The following is a 19,942-nucleotide window of genomic DNA, read 5'->3' as shown; positions in this document are numbered from 1 at the left end:
GTGCGGGGCAGGACCAGTCCTCCAGCGGCCGGGTTCTCGCGGCCGTCGCCGGCTGCTTACGTGGGCGGGCCCAGTGTGGGGCTGCGGGTACGGGTCGCTATGGCCGTGGACATCACGCTGCTATTCCGGGCCAGCGTCAAGACCGTGAAGACGCGGAACAAGGCGCTGGGAGTGGCGGTGGGCGGCGGGGTCGATGGCAGCCGGGATGAGCTGTTCCGCCGGAGTCCCCGGCCCAAGGGCGACTTCTCCAGCCGGGCCCGCGAAGTGGTGAGCTGGTTGCTATGGAAACGGCGGGTTGAGGAGGGGGCAGTCCTGCGACAGGGACCCCGAGCCCCAAACCACACTCCGTCCCGTAAGCATTGTGTGAAGGGGGTGGCTCCAAGGGGGACAGGAGAGTTGGCCTCAGAGACCGGACAGCTTTTTGGGGAAGGAACAGCCTTATTTTGAGGAAGGGGGACGCATATTGGGGAACATATTTCTCCTGCGGCGGCGGGGGTTGGGGGACGAGGAAGGAGACCCTCAGAAATCTCTATCTGGAAAGTGCACGGGCGGCTTTGTGAGGGCTTGAGTTCGCCGTCACTACAGACTTGCACTCAGGGGAAACCTCACTGTCCTTCACTTCCTGTTGCAGAACTAACCACACCGTATTTGCCTGTGCTCTTTACTTGTCTGCCTCCCATCCCCAGTTGAGATTAAAAACCATATTCAACCGAACTCTTTCTTCCCTTTGTCTCCGCAATAAGTAGGGCTCAGTTCCTCTTGAGACGAGTTTAGGGTCATCTTTCGCACACAGTATTACAGTCATCTCAACTACTTTCTGTTCCCTGATCAGAGCAGGTGTCCCTTCATCTCTCTGGGAACAGGAACCTTTTCCTTAAGGGCAGGGACAGTTGTTTTCATCTCACAATGCATGACTCATAGCATTGCTTAGTAAATGTTTGTTGAATGAATGAATGAACAAAATGGCTGTCTCTCCCGTTAAACAGAAAACTCCATGAGGGAGAGATGTTTGTCTTGTTCCCTTTTGTGTCCGTGACATCAAGGAGGGATCTAGGTTTTGTGGGGCCGAAAGTTTATATAGTTATGTCTGCCGTCTTTAAGAAATAAAAATCGCCAAGAAAGATTCAGAGCTTTGGAAGATGGAAGTGAGGGACCCCGAAGCTAAAACCTCATTAATTTCACAGTAAATCCTACTCTGCTTGGCATACACTTGGCACTGCATAGACACTCAGATATTTTCGAATGAATGTATGCATGCATGCATTAATGACGGTTAGCAGAGGATACTCAAACATCAGAAAGGGGTTGGACCAGATGAATACACTCTCCCTGTTGATGAACATCTATGAAGCACCTACTTTCTGACCAGCCTCATGTTAGAGTAATATGATGTAAAAGGAGTAGTGGAGTAGACGGACATAGACATAAAACAAGTGCCATAAAGCCTTGCAAGTGTTATGTAGGGCACAAAGAAGAATGTGGTCAGTTCTACCTGAGGGTCAGAAAAGGCTTTAGAGAGGTGATGATGCCCAAAACAAATCTTGAAAGAGGATTAGTTGGCTCCAGTGCAGAAGGGCATCTCAGGCTAAGAGAATAGTGTGCGCTAAGATGTGGAGGTGTGTAAGAGTCTGACATAAGTTGGTTCAATAAACATTTGAGTGAGAATGGTATGTGGGACTCTCATAAAAATTGGACCGGGAGAGATCTTAAAGGGCTTTGTATATCACTGCGGAGTTTGAATTTTGCCCTCTAGGCCATCAGATGTTATATGGTGTACCAGAGAAGGAGCCGGGAGACCAGGTTGTTGTCTGAACCCTGCAACTGCTAGCTATATGATTTCATTAAGCAAGTGTCAAGACTTCGGTTTATTTACCTGTAAATGGTCCTTTTTTTCTCCTCCTCCTTTTAAAAACCTACCTTGGTCCTCTGTATATCACAAATTAAAGTGGAAGCTTCCTAGGTTGAAATGAGAGGAAGAGAAACAGGACACTCTCCCTCCCAGTTTGGCCTAAGCACTTCCTGGGGTTCCTTTTGTAGAACTGTGGTATGAATATCACAGTATTGGCGTTGTAAGGGTCCCTTCTAACTCTGAAACCTCTGATTTATGAACACTGTGCTAATTTTGAGTCCTGCTCAGGGAAAGGGGGGATTTGGGAATGGTCGAGACAAGAGGCACAGTTGAGTTGGCAAGCCCTTTGGATAGCCCTGTGATCACTTCCACCTCTCCCTGAGTGGTGAAAATGTGTTTTAGACTTTTGGGTTAATGGGCCTCAGGGACAGTAACAGTCCTGTAGGGTGCTGAGTTCCCTGTCACTGGAAGTAATTAAACAGAGTGATGACTGCTTTTCAGAGATGTTTTTGAGAAGAACTTTGTGCATATGTCACAGGTTTGGACCGCGTGACAGTGAAACTCCAATTCTGCTATGTATTGATGTGAATAGGTGTCACATTACCTTGAGTGAGTATATGGGCTGTGTTGTTCAGGGACACTGTCCCCCTGACGTAGAGGACACATACATTCTTTTAAGCAATTTTGATTTTGTGTTGTCATTGCTTTGCGTATTATCTCCTGTTCTTCCAACCGTTCCCCACTCCCCATCTTCTCTTGTGGGAAGTTTAACTAGAAGAGCTAGTGATGGATGTCCTGTGCTTTCACTACGATTAGATGTGTCAAAAGTTTGCCTGTTATTTTGTTTGGCCTGGATTCCTTATACAGAAAAGTCTGGTCAATACCAGAAGCACATATTCTAATTCAGGTTTAGCCCTGGTTGTCAGACTTAATGAAATGTAATAAGTTATAGTATGCCTTTTGGTAAGTGCCTTTCTTGAAGCATTTGCTGTTACTTCTAGGATGTGTTTTAATCTGGTTCAATTTCTGTTCTTCCATTCCATTCTTCTAATATATGCCTGATGCCAGATTTCCATCTCACTGAATTGTTGTGAAGGTTATATTAAGTTTCATAAAATTGCATTGAAACTAAATCTTCCTTCCCTACCTCCCACCAATAGTCTGATTTCTTCTGCATCATTCCTTTAAACATTTAACTTTTATGTTCAATTTTGCTAAATTTATATGTACTCAAATGCATGTCTACCCATTAAATTACAAATGGAGAGTAATGACTTTTCAGATTATTTGGGGGAGGAACTTATATTATTCGAACAACTCCAAATAATAATGAATATGTCACTCTGCAATGGGAATTTGATTAGTTAACTCATTTGAAGTGTGGGACTAATGAGGACGGTGGGATTGGGAAGAGACCTGGGCCTTGGGTTCAAATCTGGCTTCTGCTACTTAGAAATGGGTGAACTTGGGCAAGTCTGACTCTCATTTTCCATTTCTATAAAATGGACATGATAATACCCTACCTAACTCACAAGCTAAGTAGGATAGCTTGTGAGTTACCCTACTCACGTAGTCTATATGTATATATTTTAAGAAACCAGACTAATTATTATTGTTCCGCTCAAATACCTCCCCCCTCCTCATGTAGGCCATTTAGACATATTTTCTTTAGTGGCACCAAGCTATATTTTCCAAACCACTTAGTTTTCTTGCACTTTCATTCCTTGCTTATAAAGGGGAGCCAAGTTAAGTGCATGAGGAATGAGTGAAAATCCTGGGTAGGTACTGATGAATCAGTGATGGTGCAGAAGTACTGTCTGCATTTGTAAAAGATGGTAGCATTTCTTTGCCAAGGTGAAACTCTTTCAGTGATGGCAGATGTGTGGCAGGTAGGCAGCTGTTACTTTCTTTTCTTCCTTGTGATCATGGAAGCCAATGCTCATTTCTTCGTGGATCCCTAGAGCTCAGAATTCTTTGCAACATTGTCCCCCAGGAGCCATTACCTGTTATTAGGCTTGCCATTCAAGTTGAAATCTACTTGGCATATGGTAACAGTAGAATCTGTATGCTTAAAGCAGACCCATGTTGGTTTGTGTGTGTGTATGGTTTTTTTTTTCACTCAAAAGGACCTCGAGTTCATTTTGTCAATAGATAAGAAAACTAACATCTAAATAAATGAAATTACTTGCCCTAAGTCATAGCAGTTGAGGTCATAGGACAGAGCCAGAACTAGAAGCCAGGTCCTTTGACCTGGTTTAATGCTGCTGTCCCCGTGTCCCCTACATCCTCCTATAATTTTTAAACCAGAATTTCTTTGGCTTCTGAATGGCAGTGAGTTTCTTCTTCTTGAGTTAATTCTGAATACTGAATACTGAATGGAACGTGGGGCAGGAGGACTTGGATTTGAATGTGTCTTATCTGCTATATGAACTTGGGGAAGCCACTTAATTCAGTTTCCTTATGTCTAAAATAGAGTGAGTAATGGCAACCTTATAAAGTTGTTAGATGAAATAAGAAAAGGTATGCAGATGCCTACATGAGTCTGAGTTCTTTTGATTGCAATTAATAGTAACCTAATGTAAACTAACCTGAACAAAGTGGAAATGCCTTAGCTCATGTAACTGGAAAATCCAGGGATAGAGCTTCTTTCTCTAGCTCTTATCTGTAAAGCCCAGGAAGGCAATCTAGTTTCTGCTTGATTCTCAGCTCTCTCTTGTAGTGGTAATTATGGCCAGAGGGATGTTTCTTTCATTGGGCAGGTCTATGTCCACCTCAATCTGTGGTTAATAGGTGGCTTGGATACTATGTTGCCCCCACCAGAACCATGGAAACGGCAGTGCCCTGTCTGGGAATAGGGAGTAAGGAATGTTGGGCAAGCAAAAGCAACAAAAACATCCCTCACAGTGCCTGGGACAGTGCCTGATGTGCCTTCACCTTGTCTGCCTGGCTGTATTCAGCTCTGTGGGGAATGAGAAACTAGAAAATGCAGGAGTTTATAATGACAGGTTCTGGGGTGAGGATAGGCCTGGAGATGCCTCATAGTGGCAGCTCATCTATTCTTACTGACTTATAAAGGTTACAGGAGCCAGGGGTGGTTACCACACAGGTAACCAAGAAACCTGTCAGCACCGAACTGCTGTGCAGACGCAGCAGGGGCTACTGGAGAGCCCTGGACAGGAAAGCAGGAACCCATGTTCTAGCCGCAGGTCTGCCAGTAAGTGGGCTGCTCATGTGATTTCTCTGGGCCTCAGTTTCCACATTAGTAAAACTGAGAGCTTAGACTAGATAACTGCAGAGATTTCTTGTAGAATCAGGACACTTTGATTCTAAATAAGGTAATAGTGATCCTGAATTGCTGGGAACTCTATTTTCAGATTAGGCATGCAGATGAGATTTTGTTCTTGATAATACATTCTTTTGTGGAAGCTAAACTTCATTTTTTATTTACTTATTTTTAGGAATTGATTATCTTGAATCTTTGGCTGAAATTCAGAGTTCTTGGAGTGGCCCAAAGCCAGATGATCTGGTTCTGCTACCTCTCTGGGCTCACCTCCTCTCCCCCTCCTTTTGCTCACTCTACTCCAGCTACTCTGGCCTCTCCTTTTCTCACATGCATCACGCACATTCCCCCCTTAGAACCTTCGCATCCCTCTACCTGGAACACTTTTCTCCCAGATTCCATATGGCTTGATTTCTCAGTTCCTCAGGTCTCTGGTTCAATGTTGCCTCCATGAGGGCTTCCTTGAATGTCCTGCGTAAAGAGGCATCCTTTTTCTGTCCCTTCCCCTAGCATATTGTATATCCATTTATTTGTTGTTTGTCTACTAGAATATATGTTTTCTGAAAATGAAGAACTTTGTGTTGCTAGCACTGAATCTGTAGCTTCTAGAACAGTGTAGGGATGCAGGTGCTTAGTACATACTTCTTAAATTAATGAATAACTGTTAATCTACTGTGTCTCTCTCAGTTTTTGGGCTAGGTGATCTCTGTCCAAGGCTCATTGTAGTTCTAAAGCTGTGTGATCCTCACATGATTCTTGAATATTACATGATGCACATTTATACTTGGTCCAGTATTAGGAGTAAACATTCAGTATATAGTAGCTTTTATTTTATTACTAAGATTCAGTTCTCCCCTCAGCACGTGTACACTCTAGTGAAAAGGCAGGCACAGGTACGCAACAACTCAGGTATGAGTAACAACTGTAACTTTTTTAGCATTGATTCCCCAGAACCTCCTTGATTTCCTTTTCTGAGGCAGTGTTGAGTTTGTGTGCCAGTGTTGGAACCCAAAGGTTGAGCTGGGACCACCTGGGTTATAAATTTTACCCAAGGGTTGAGTATAATCATAGTTAGGGGATTTCAGTTGAGGGAGCATGATTCAAAGAAGCAGTATCATGAAACAGGTACAATGATTCCATGAGAGGCAGAAAGGACAGGAGACAGGGCCAAACCGTACAGAAGTAGGATCAGGAAACAATGGAGATTTAGAATGCAAGCTGTGAACAGAGCAAGAGTGTGCTGAATAATATAGATTTCTTTTTAAATATGGCAGGAACCTTTTAGCTAATGAAATAAGGAGCAACTTTGGTAAAAGCTGGAGTGAGAGGTTTGGGGAGAAAGGTTCATTCGCCAGCCTACCCTTCTGTTACCTTCCCCCTCTCCTTGAGGAACCCTAAGAAACCAACCAGAGGGCCCAGAGACACACAGTTTAAAAACCACTGCTTTAGTGCTCTCCAGGGCCTCTTTTAGCTTCATGATGCTATGTTTTTATGGATTGCAATAACTAAGTGTATACTGTAAGGAGAGCTCAGCACTGCAGAGTTTTCATGAGATTGTGAATCCTTTGTGTGGATTGCACTTCTGAATTTTGCCCAAGACTTAGGAGGACTGTAAGTTTTGAAATGTATTTATTCAATAACTAATTGATACCATCATCCAATAAACACTGAACATCTGGTGTGTCAGACATTGTGGGGCCATAAAAAAAAGTATGAGGCATATGTCCCTGTTCTTTGAAAATATAGATAAAGGATACCTAAATCTCTTCGGGGGAGAATCAGTGGAAATCTCAAAGTGATCATCAAACTTGGCCTTTAAGGAGAAAAACCATTCCAGCAGACGTAGGTAGAAAGGATGGATGTGAGCAAAGGCAGTGGCGCACAACAGCAGGGCAGTTTGGGGGCTAGCAGCAAGACTGGTGTGACTAGAGCCCTTTTCTAGAGGAGATCCGGGTGAAGGTCAGAGTATCAGGGGATGAAGTTGTGCTGAAGTGGGTTAGAGCAGGGGTCCATAAACTGGCCCACAGGCCAAATCTGGCCCACTGCCTATTTTTGTAAATAAAGTTTTATTGGAATATGTCATTTTCATTTGTTTAAACATAGGCCAGGGATACTTTCGTGCTATAGCAGCAGAGCGATAGCCTACAAAGGCCTGCAAAACTTAAAATATTTCCTGTCTGACCCTTTAGAGAAAAATTTGCCAACTCTTAAATGACAGCATTGTTAGCAGTGCTGAGGAGTTTGTACTTTATGCCCTGGGCTATGCAGCAGAGGCATGAATGGATCATGTTTGCATCTTAAACTAATTCGCAGTGCTGATGATGGGTTTGAAATGTAACAAGACTGACATGGAGAGCTAAGTAGGATGCTGTTGCAGTAATTCAGGTGAAACTGAGGGGCCGGTGACAGTAGGGTTGGGTGGGAGAAAATAGATGAAGTAGGTATTTAGTATTTAGTAGGTAGACTCAGCAAACTTAGTAAAACTTAGTAACTAGTGGAAATAGAAAGAGGAGGAGGTAGAGTAATTCCCAGTTTTCGCCGGGCGCGGTGGCTCACGCCTGTAATCCCAGCACTTTGGGAGGCCGAGGCGGGCGGATCACAAGGTCAGGAGATCGAGACCATGGTGAAACCCCGTCTCTACTAAAAAATAGAAAAAAATTAGCCGGGCGCAGTGGCGGGCGCCTGTAGTCCCAGCTACTTGGGAGGCTGAGGCAGGAGAATGGCGTGAGCCCGGAAGGCGGAGCTTGCAGTGAGCCGAGATTGCGCCACTGCACTCCAGCCTGGGCGACAGAGCGAGACTCCGTCTCAAAAAAAAAAAAAAAAAAAAAAAAAAAATTCCCAGTTTTCTGGTTGGAAAAGTTAAATGGTAGAAGATTACAATAACAGCATTTTCAGGGTTAGAGTTGAGTGCCAGTTATTCATGCCTTCTTCTTAATTCTAAATAGTAGAGAATAGATCCAAGGAGTCCAGTATTATTAAGACAGCACGTGGTGGATAACTCCCCAGCAGCAGTGCTTACTGATAAATCTGGATTGGAGAACATAGCTGGAACTCAATGGGGTCCTTCAGCTTTGCTATATTTAGACCTTGGAGACAGCTGAGTACAAAATAGATACCCAGTGCATACGTACCTATGCCCAGCCAGTTGCATGGAGATTGAGACCTGTCTCAGCAATACGGGCTGTCACTAGGCTGGGCCTTATGGTGGCGAGAAGTACAAGGGGGTAGAGACTCAGGAGGGCCCATGTGGATGCCTGGTTCTCTCCTGTTATTCTCAGTTCTGCTTTCTTTATTCTTGAATGAAACTCATCCTGGGGGTAGTGATTATATCACATGTTGTAGAAGCATGATTCTCGGGGATAGTTGATTCATTTTCTCCTGCATTCCATGAAGAATCTGGAGTGTGTCAAAGAGTTCCCTCTTTCCTCACTTTTGAGTTGGCAGTTGACCAATTATTATGTGTATCACCTACTAGGGTAGGGCTTCAGAAACATGTCTTCTCAGTGTGATATTTTTAGTGAATTCTTCCCGTCAGGGGCTGGCTTCATTTTGGAGGCCCAAGAACCAGATTTATTTACATATTGGGTCTAGAACCATCTGTCAGGGCAGATATCAGCCAAGCTCATATCAACCTGTGTGTAAGTCAGAATACCAGTTAATTTGTTGTAAGCACTATAAGTAATGTGCAGAAGGATACAAATTTTGGAAACTCAGTCATTTTTGAGCTTCTGCTGTAGGTCAGGAACTCAGTTAAGGACTTTATGTGCCCGATTTCATTTAATTTTTCTCTTTTTCAGGGGATAGAAATATATTATTGAGTGATTTTATAATATTGATTGTATTATGAATAATGTGATTGTTGAATTCACATAAACTTGATGTTTGAAGTCTCTTACTACATGGAAATCCATATGGGCTCCCTCTGGTGGGTAAAGTGTCAGTGAAGTCTACAAATATTAATTACAACTTATGGTATGAAAACCATTTTATGTTTAAAACATATCACATTTAATATTGACTTAAAAAGAGGCACCTTCAAAACTCCTCTAAAAGAAAGTGAATAAACCAAAGGAATGAAAGTATGGTATATTGAATGAACCCAATAACTCAGATATGGAAAGCTTGCAGCACAGTTGAAATTTTACATTCGGTAATACTTTTTTCTTTCTTACAGACTTTCAGATCCTCAAAGTCTATGAATACTAAAGTTTGCCAGCTTCCACTTATCACCATCTAACATATGTCTGTTTGTCAAAATGTTCTTATGGAATTTGTAAGCTGTATTTAACCAAGAGAGAGACACTTTCCATTTCACAATATTGTAACATTTCTATCTAATTTATAGTCAAATGATAAGAAAACTCTGGTGAAATGAACACTTGCCTTTTCTTGGACATTTTCTCCAGCAGTGAATTCTGTAGTCTTAGCAGAAGTAACAGGCTACAGCATGTCTTAATCAGAGGAATTGAGACAGGAATTAAAAAGTGTATGTTCTGAATTATAAATACTTTTGGCTTTGCCAGTAACTTACTGTGTGATCTTGGAGAGCTCATCTAACCTCTCTGGGTGTCACTCTTCTGATTTTTTAAATGAGAGGTTTTGACTAGATAATCCGTAAGGACCTTTTCAATGAGATGGTTGCATGACTCAGAACTCTTTTTCTGAAAGTCCCAGGATATATTTTTAAATACTTTTTGCAGTGATAACTGCCCATTACCTTGTGATATTTTCCCTGATTCTCTGAAAGAGTGAGGTTTTTGTTTTTGTTTTTTTTTTTTTGGTTTGTTCTTTTTTCAAAGTTAGCATTTGGTGTGTTTTCACAAATGTATTTGATTCAAAAGTGGTGATATAATTTTATAATGGACTTTTATCAGCAGGGCACATTTTTGAAGTTGACTATTTTAAAATCTGATTATAAAATTAGTAGGTGCTCATTAAATAGAATAAGGAAGAAAATAGTTCACATTTAGTACTACTGTCAGGAAATAACCATAGTTAAAATTCTGGTGTTTAACTTTCCAGACATTTTTTTCTATTAAATAAAATCAGGATTTTTCTACAATACTGTTATGTAATTCCTCTCCACATGCCTCCCCTCCTTCCTTGGGGGAGTAGAGAGGGGTTACATAACAGTATTGTAGAAAACAATATATTTTGGAAATTTTTAAATATCAGTATATATTGCTTTTACCACCAATTTATTTGGCTGCATAGCTATTAAAAATAGTAGCAAAGAATTGATTTATCTGAACCCCTGTTGAAAGCTATTTAGACTGCTTCTAGTTTATTAGTATTTTAAGCAAACTATATTTTTTACCAAATTTGTTTGAAATTGATCATAGCTTCTTAAAAAAGACAAAAAATATAGTTTGTTTTTCATTTAATCTTTTCTCAAATGTAAAAAATCGAATGTCCTAATATTGATAAAAGGAAAATTATTGCTACATTATTTGAAAGTATTAAATGTTTTAGAACTTATTATCAGTTCTGGTTGAGTATAGAAAAAGGCATGTAATTAGAGGCAGACTACTTAGGAAAGCTTTGACTGACCTGGGAACAGATCTTTGAAGAGCAAGTCAAGTGGATGGATGGTGAACATGAGCCTGGCGTGCTCAATGACAGTAAGGAAACCAGCGTACCAAGGCCAGTGGGGGCTTCTTACTCAGCAGTGTGAAAACGGGGTGGTGCTGTGGCCTGATTACAGAGGCCTTGAGAGCCATTGTATAACATTAGTGGGCAAACGTCAATGGTGATCCTATATCTAATTAATGACCATTTAGAATATAATGAAACATTTATAGTAGCAACAAAAAGAGTTTCTAGTAATAACCTTAAAAAGAAATGTAAATGACCTAGTTGAAACAAACTGCAAAATTTTGTAGACAGATACAGAAGAGTTGGACAAATAGAAACACGTATACCTGGAAGTGAAGAAAAGTGTTGTCAACACATCAATTATTACTTTAGTGCTCGCTTTGGCAGCACATATACTAAGACATTTTAGCGCCAAAAAATAGTATATGCATATGTGAATTTTTTAGTGAAACCCATTAGTCCAGGGTGTGTGTGTGTGTGTGTGTGTGTAAATTTTATCCATGCTAAAGGATGTGTTGTAAATCAGTAAGAAAAGGAAGATTTATTCAGTGATTGCGGATAATTGGTTAGCACTTTGGGAAAAAAAATAAATTTTAGTTCCTTGTTTCATACATACATTGAAATAAATTTCTAGATGAACTAAAGATTTAACTATAACAACCAAACTGAAGAAAATGAAGATAAATGTTGACATACTTTGTAGAATGGGAGGTCTTTCTGAGATTAAAAGTTTGGCTGGGTATGGTGGCTCATGCCTGTAATCCCAGTACTTTGGGAGGCTGAGGTAGGTAGATCGCTTGAGCTTAGGAATTCGAGACCAGCCTGGGCAACATGGCAAAATCTCATCGCTATAAAAAAATACAAATATTAGCCTGCTGCGGTGGCACACACCTGTAATCTCAGCTACCTGGGAGGCCGAGGTGGGAGGACTGCTTGAACCCGGGAAGCAGAGGTTGCAGTGATCCAAGATTGTGCTATTGCACTCCAGCTAGGAAAAAAAAGAAAAAAGAAAAAACGAAGTTTGCAGCAGCAGGGGTTGTTTTCTTTTCTTTTTTTCACGAAGCCTTGGAAATGTTCATAGAACAGCAGCAGCCTTAATAATACAATAATAATGATTTTGATGATGATAGTGATGGCAGCTGTCACAAGTGCCTTACGTAGAGACCCTAGCATTATTCCCAAGTAGAGAGAAATTGTTAGGTAAATGTGACATACTGAAGAGTATGTCATGACATGAGAATTATATATTATTATATGTAATTAATATATACTAATATTATTATGTTAGCTTAAAAAAATAACTACCCAAACCAGTTACAATTAAAACTATGTATGCAAACCCAAAAAACTCTAGGCATGGAAATGACTGGAAGGGAATACACCAAAATGTTAACCATGGCTTTTTCTGAGTGATGGGACTTGGGTGATTTATTTTTCTGCTTCTATCATCCAGAATTTCTTTAATGAACACAGATACTTTTGAAATGAAAAGCAAAACAGAACAAGTAAAACTCCTGGCAGATGAGTTTTTATTTGCTGTGGTAGGAAATGGAGAATTAATAGCTTTTGATTAGAAAAATATTATGAGTAAGCAATATCTAATTCTATATTAAATGTGCAGTGGAGGGGTGGGGGCTATTTTAAGGAAGTCTGTGGTAAAATCTTTTGTAAAGGGAGTAATTTTCCTGTATCTCAGCTGGATTTCCAGTCTAGAGTTTCTTAATCTATATGAGAAAATGATCCACAAATGTTGCATTGATGTCTTAACTTTCTGGTTGTTATTCTAAAGCATAATAAATGATAATAATGGCTACCACTTGTTGAGCACCTACTCTTCCTGGCCCTTTGTTAAAAGCTTTATAATTTATTTGAGTATCCTTTCAAGTTAGGCTCCTTTATTCATGAAGAAACTGAGGTTCAGAAGGTTAAGCTATCTCCCAGGATGACATCCCTGGTGCTGTGAGATGAGTAGTCATGGCACGTGTGTGCTGTGCTTCTCGGGTTGCCTGCTGCCTCCCCTCTTGGGCATGCACAGGTGTCCTGTGGCAAGATGGTCCCAGGCTGGGAACTGTGCTCCACTTGGTGTTCCACAGACCAAGCCTCTGGGGACTTGCTCCTTAGTGTGTTATCACATCATCTGCTGTCTTTTGGAGCATATTTTGGTGCATACATTATATATTTGAAAGTGCTTGACTAGCTTTTGGGGAAATACGGCTGCTTCCAAACCAAACTTTTTCTTTTAATCAACAATTACCATGTGACCATGCAATTTTTTTTTTTTTTTTTTTTTTTTTTTTTTTTTTTTGACACGGGGTCTCGCCCAGGCTGGAATGCAGTGACCAGATCTCGGCTCACTGCAAGCTCCGCCTCCCGGGTTCACGCCATTCTCCTGCCTCAGCCTCCCGAGCAGCTGGGACAACAGGCACCCACCACCACGCCAGGCTAATTTGTGTATTTTTAGTAGAGATGAGGTTTCACCATGTTAGCCAGGATGGTCTCGATCTCCTGACCTCTTGATCCTCCCGCCTCGGCCTCCCAAAGTGCTGGGATTACAGGCGTGAGCCACCATGCCTGGCCAACCATGCATTTCTTAAAGATAAGTGTTGAGGTTTAATTTTGGGGAAAAGGGAAAAAGATTTGTGGTTTTAGTTAGTAAAATCATTGAGAGGGAAGGAGACCCAATTTATGGATTATAGAAATTTGAAAAATTGTAATTCCCTTTTCTGTTGTTGGGATACCAGTTTTTAATTTTATTTGTTCATTAAACAGTCAGTTCCATGGAGATCTCTGGAGCTGAAATGACTTTTTAGAATTGCCCAGTTGAGGCAAAGGGCCAGGGCTTTTTAACCACTGCATTGGCTAGCCATTGTCTGTGGGCTTTTCCCAGGGAAGGGCACTAGCATTGGGTGAGGCACATTCCTGCTGCTTGAGACTCACTTGGCTGTGAGCCAGCAGCAGGCAGTCCTCCTAGCACCTGGGGGCCTCACTCCGAAAGGTGTGGTTTAGCCATACAACCTGCATTAGTTCATTTTTTGCATTGCCATAAAGGAATACCTGGAGCTGGGTAATTTATAACGAAAAGAGGTTAATTTTGGCTCATGATGCTGCAGGCTGTACGAGAAGCATGGCATCGGCATCTGCTTCTGTGAAACCTCAGGAAGCTCATAGTCATGGCAGGAGTTGAAGGGGGAGCAGGAGTGTCACATGGTGAGAGAGAAGAAGAGAGAAGGGGAGGTCCCAGACTCTTTTTAAACAATCAGATCTTGTGTGAACTGAGCAAGAATTCACTTATCACCAAGGGGACAGCGCTAAGCCATTCATGAGGGATCAACCCCCATGATCCAACATCTCCCAGCAGGCCCCACCTCTAGTATTGGGGATCATATCAAGAGGCTGATGTTTATGGGCTGCATAGTGGGGTTTCCTTGCCCCCTGGCTTCTGATAGGCGTCAACTAATGGGAGGCTCCAGCAGGAGATGGGAAGGCTGGCAAAGAGGAGTTGGCTTGGGAACTGGGTAGAAGCTTTGCATCCACAGCCCATGACTCAGGTTAGGTGTCTGCCCACCAGCTCTAGAATTTTTCCCCTGTGTAAGTCTAGCATCCTGGGGGTTAGGATGATTTAGCTAGTAGGCTAGAACCAGCCAGCAATGGACAAGGCAGCATTGCAGCCTCACTCAGGGTGACCCTGAAAGACAGTGGCAAAGAGAAGTCTTCCCTATGCCCAGAACTTGGACCAAATCATCACTGCCTTTTAATTTAAGGTAGTTTTAAATATATATATGTGTATATGTGTGTGTGTGTATGTATGTGTATATATATAATTATATATGTATATAGTTTTTTTTCTCTACCTCTCTTCCTTAGGCTCAGCATTACAGTGGGAAAAGTCAGGTATTTTAGGCTTACACAGATTTTTCTCTCAGTGATGTGGCAGTTCATACTTTCCCTCCAAATATGACCTGGTAAATGACTGTGTGGCATGTTGACTGTAAATCTGAACTGAAATGAAATCTGTAACCCATTATCAGATTCTGAATCAAGCTGCCTTGTCCTTCTCCAGTGTTTGTTTCAGTGGAAATGTGTGTTTTTATTCTGTCAATGGACAGTATGCATACCTAATATTAAAAGAGAATTATATAATGAACACTTGATGTAAAAGAGACTAGTTAAATACTTCAACTCCAAAGGTTTCCATTAAAGTAATAAGGAAATTACGTTTAATTTTAACTGGTAGGAAGATTTTTAAAATGTTATTGCTATTAAGCATTTATTACCTACACTCAACCCTTTTTTTGCAAGTGAATTCCCAAAGCACAATTCATCTTTATACAGGTAGAAAGGAAATATTCTTGCAAAATATATGTAGTTTGATGTCTTCTTCTTAACTCTGGAGAGAAGCATATTTTTCCAAAGAATAGAATGTGATGGTTGATTGGAAACTTTTGGAGTTACAGGCTAACTCTACTTCTTGAAATAAGAAAATATATATAAATTGGTCCTCAGATGAAGGCGTTGTGGGGTACTTTACAGCCCTAATTGGCTCCAGACACAGAGGCAGTGATTTGTAAGCAAGCAATGACAAGAGGAAGTTAAATCAAAATTAGATTAAGAGAAGGAAGAAAAAAGAAGAACTATCAAGGAGAGGTGATGAATTTCCTGAAAGCTTCTAAATACCTATCTGTGGGTAAATGATGGAAAATCTGTGAATATATCTCACTTATGTCAAAAGATGAAATCTGGAAACATTTCAGTCCTAAAAAAAATGCCTTACTTCTACCTATCTTTGAAGTCTTTTTTTATTTTTTCAATTTTTTTTTTTGGAGATAGAGTCTCACTGTGTTGCCCAGGCTGACCTCAAACTCTTGGGCTCAAGCATCCTCCTGCCTCAGCCTCCTAAGTAGCTGGGATTATGCATATATACCACCATGCCTGGCTTCAGAAGTCTTTTAAAATATTCATTACTTGGCACAGTTCAACCAGTGCAAGCATATTTGCTTCCATACTTTTCCATTGACTCAACTGCAATAAAATCAGCATCTTCCATGGTACATGTGAAGTGGTATATTGGGAGGGTTGGTTTTCCTGTTTACGTTTTGACATTTTGTTGTTGTTCCAGCTTGTGTGAATAAAAATTTAGGAATTCCAACTCACCAGAGAGCTCCTCCACCCTGACTGCCATTTTTGCAGTTACATCTGTCATTCTCCCTTTTCCTGTCCTCCTCTATCCAGTTAATTACCAAGCCCAAGAAGATAGACACTGTGTACCATTCCCCTCACAGCACAGAGCACAGTTTAGTACATAGTATTTGGAAATGAATTAAGTGAATAAGCACTTGCACTTTCTCTCCATCTCATGCATTCTGCTGCTTCCATAGGAGTTCAGACTCCTACCATCTTGTGCCTGAGCTGACACAGTAACGGTGAGCCCTCAGTCCCTTTCCACGCTAAGCCACTGTGTGGAAAATGTTGCTTTCATCATTACTTTGACTCAGAAGCACTCGTAGTACCACTCATTCTCCACGCAAAGATTCTAAGATATTTGGTCTTTATAAAGCTAGCCTAGCCACCTTTCCAGTGTTAAACCCCACACTTCCTCCATCATCCCACCAGTTTTCACCACACTGCTCTGTTAGCAGTCCCCTCAGCTTCTTGCCTCCTTCTTTGGTTCCTGCTGTTTCTCTTGCCCGGACTGCTTGCTCTCCTTCACTTTCTCAAATTCCATTGGTCTTGAAAGGCACATTCTAGCCTATACTCGTCTCCTCCTGAATTGAAAGTATTCGCTGCCTGTATTCCTTACTATGGAAATATGTATGGCCTGTGACATCCCTTGCCTTATTATTTTGTGTTTTTATTTAATAACAACATTGTCACTTAACCTTTTAGCTGCTACTGTGTTATCTCTCAAATGATATTGTTGATTTTGGGGCTTATTTTTGGCGTGGGGGATGGAAAAGGAGAGAGCAGGACTCTATTTTCCTGCTTCTTTGTATTTAGCACAGTGACTCTTGTACCCAGTAACATAGCCTTTAGACAGAACAGACACCCTATTTTCTTGGTGTTTGTATTCCCAGTGCCTTGCAGAGCATCTGGCCCATAGTAGGGATTCATACATGGCATTTGAATAAATGAACAGAAGGCACATCTCAAATATTTGTTTAGTAGTTTTACCCCCAAAATCAACATAGGTAATTTTCCATCTTTTAAAAGTCATAAAAATCCAGTTTTCCATTTAGTTTTTTTCATCATTAACCGTTCTCCCTCAAGCACTTCTCCTTTGCCTGCCTTGAGCTTCATACTGAAATTTAAATCAATTTCCTGTCATTCTTTTCCCTGTGAAATTGGAGAACAGCTGTTTAGTCACCTCCTTATAAATAACCCTTTAATAAGTTAAATTGCCTCTAGGATTTGCTTTCTCCAGATTAAATTATCCCAAAGTGTTTTCTTTTTTTCTCATAAAGGCCATTTCAAAAAGAAACATTGGTTTTTTAAATTTTTTTTCTATCTCTTTATAAAACTTTATTCTTTTCATAAATGTACCACAGGATACCCCTATATGGGCCTGACTGATGCTGTCTGGAATGGAAAGCTTTCTTTCCACATCTGGAATTTCATTCTCCTGTTTGTGTTGTAGAGTACCTCGTTAGCTTTTCTTTTCTTTTTCTTTTCTTTTTTTTTCTTTTCTTTTCGTTTCTCTTCTCTTCTCTTCTTTCTCCTTCCTTCCTTCCTTCCTTCCTCCTTCCTTCCTTCCTTCCTTCCTTCCTTCCTTCCTTCCTTCCTTCCTTCCTTCATAGCCTATCCCATTTAATTTGCGGTCCACTCCCACCTTCTCCCTGTTTGTCTCCTTTTTCTGTACATTTCTTCAAATGTGTAGCTTGATTTTCTTCCCATAAACACTAACTTGCTTTATCAGAAGTCTTATGGTTATAAGTTACAGAGAACCCAATGCAAATTAGCTTAAGTGATCAAAGGAATTTATTGATTTATATCACTGAAAAGTCTAGTGGTATGACTTAACCTCTGGCATGGCTGGATTCGGTGAACCAAACAGTGTCACCACAGGTCTGGTTTTTCTTACTCCCTCTGTTCTTTCTTGCACACACAGTGTTGGCCTCTCCTTTAAGGCGCCTCTAACGCCCTTGCTTTGTGGCAGCCACTAAGCTGCAGCACTTGGCAGGCCTCACTTTCTCATAATGCCCCCTCTGGAGGAAGAGAGAGGCTGTTTCCTTGACTGGGATTCACTTTCTCTTACGGGCTCAAATTGAGTGATATTCTTATCCTCAATCCACTCCTATTGCCAGGAAAAGGATATACTGCTTAGCTTGGTCCACTTAGGACCCAGCTCTGCATCTGACACAGTATGTTACTTCCACTCAATACATTTTTGGCTGAGAATCAGGGAAGAATTGTTTCCAAAGGAAATTTGGGGAACTGTTCCCAGAAGGAGGGTAGCAATGCATGTGGGTGGCCAACAAGAGATGTACATTGCATTAAAAATTGTGCCCATTCACTCTGCTTTAGACATTATAAGTATCACTTTGAACTAAGGGTATCTCTGAGAATGAATTATTCATTCACTTATAGTCACTTACTATTAAGCACCAACTATATGCCAGGTATACAACTAGGTTAGGTATTGGGTGTACAAACATGAGTGAGACAATGTCTGACTTTGAGAAATGCAGAATCTAGGGAAAAAATAGAGGCATATAACTAAAGCATGTTCTAATAAGTGCTGCTATCAAAGTGTATATGGACACAGGTGGAAGTGAAGAACTCACTGGGAGGGGTTAAAGGGAGAGGGCATAATAGGAGAGGTGAGTTTTGAGTTAAACCTTGAAGGGTAAAAAGGGATTCCCCTAGAATGGGAAAGGAATGGCATTATCTTGAAGGCCATGGTGAACTATAAAAAGTTTTCAGTAGGAGACTAACGTGATTAGGTATGTATTTGAGAAAGATCATTCTGCTGGCAGTTGGTGGATTCGGCAGAGGTGAGAAGGACTGGCAGCAAGGAGGAGGACCAGTTGAGCTGTTGCAGTAATCAAGTATAGTCAAGATACGGCAAGGACCTGAACTCAGCTCGTTACTATAGTGCCAGGGAGTAGACTCAAGATATATTTGACAAGAGCTGGGACTTGTTCAATGTAGGAGATGAAAATCAATGGTTATAGATGACTTTGAGGTTTTCATTGTGGATAACTAGGTAGGTAGGTAAGATGAGTTCCGTTTTGTAGTTTTTGAGGTGCCTGCTGAACACCCAAGGGACACGTTTCCCAGGCAGTTGTAAATATAGAAATGTACTGGAGGAAAGATTTCTAAGCCAGGAATTTAGAATGGAGAAGACATCAGAATGTAAATGGAGATTGAAGCGTTGAGGAAAGAGTGGAATGGCCCAAGGGAAATTTTAAGTCAGAAGAAAAGAGGGCCTCAGAGTAGTCCCTGGGAAAAGACTACATTTGAGAAGCCAGCAGAGGATAAGAAGTCCGAGGAGGCAGCTATGGAGAACTTAGGCCTGTTGATCCCTCCAAGTAATAGGCTTGTTTTTACTTGGATTAGAGGTAATGTCACCCAGAATGATTTGTGCCCTGATGGTTAAGAGCATGGACTCTGGGCTCTGCCACCTCCTGTGGCTGATCTGTGGATAAAATATTTAGCCTTATTTCCTCATCTATGTAATGAGAATAAAGTAGTACCTAATCTTGGAGGATTAATGTGAGTAAAGCACCTTGAAAGTGCTTAGCACATAAGAAGTGCTATAGAGTGTTTGATAAACACATGTGCCAGTAAACACATGTGTTTGTACATTTCTGTGTCTCTGCACTCACCATAGCTACCAGCCAGTTAATCTGAAATCCAAAATTAGTTTATTTGGACTTAAATAATTTGATTTTATGGAAACTCTACTAGTTCCAATGCAACAATGCAAGTATCTGAACTTCTGGAAGGTTTTCCAGATTATTTACTGGATTATTTTTTTTTTACTGACGATTAATTTTTCCTCTGACTTTGATATACTTTTCTTTGTTTCTTCCACACTTCACATATTTTTTATTGTTCCTAATACTTTATAGCATACAGCTTTTGTTTATTTTTAAAATTTACTTTCTCAGAATTATTCCTAAAGTTCTGGAATGCTCTGTGAGTTGCTCCTCTACATTTCAGTCAGTTTCTAATGTGTTACTTTTAATCAGGCTACTTTTCTCATGCATCTGTAGGAATTG

At 40.9% G+C, this 19,942-nt stretch overlaps 1 protein-coding gene across 3 annotated transcripts in view; it reads left to right on the top strand.

Annotated features, from left to right (window-relative positions):
• Window positions 1-3: 3 nt before the first annotated feature.
• Window positions 4-19,942, top strand: part of STX18 (syntaxin 18) — a 124,511-nt gene continuing 104,572 nt past the window's right edge. Inside the window, exon 1 of one of the 3 annotated variants that reach the window (XM_038008712.2) lies at window positions 4-267. In XM_038008712.2, the coding sequence (XP_037864640.1) occupies window positions 100-267 (168 nt within the window). In that variant the 5' untranslated portion in view covers window positions 4-99. Of the gene's footprint in view, window positions 268-333; window positions 353-19,942 lie in introns of those variants that run through there. The other 2 variants (XM_008017919.3, XM_073012507.1) reach the window with 2 other exon arrangements.

The sequence above is a fragment of the Chlorocebus sabaeus genome, chromosome 27 (assembly GCF_047675955.1).
Source record: "Chlorocebus sabaeus isolate Y175 chromosome 27, mChlSab1.0.hap1, whole genome shotgun sequence".
In the NCBI taxonomy this organism is placed as follows: domain Eukaryota; kingdom Metazoa; phylum Chordata; class Mammalia; order Primates; family Cercopithecidae; genus Chlorocebus; species Chlorocebus sabaeus.
The sequence above is the reverse complement of the archived record's forward strand: the minus strand, read 5'-3'. Positions and strand labels throughout refer to the sequence as shown.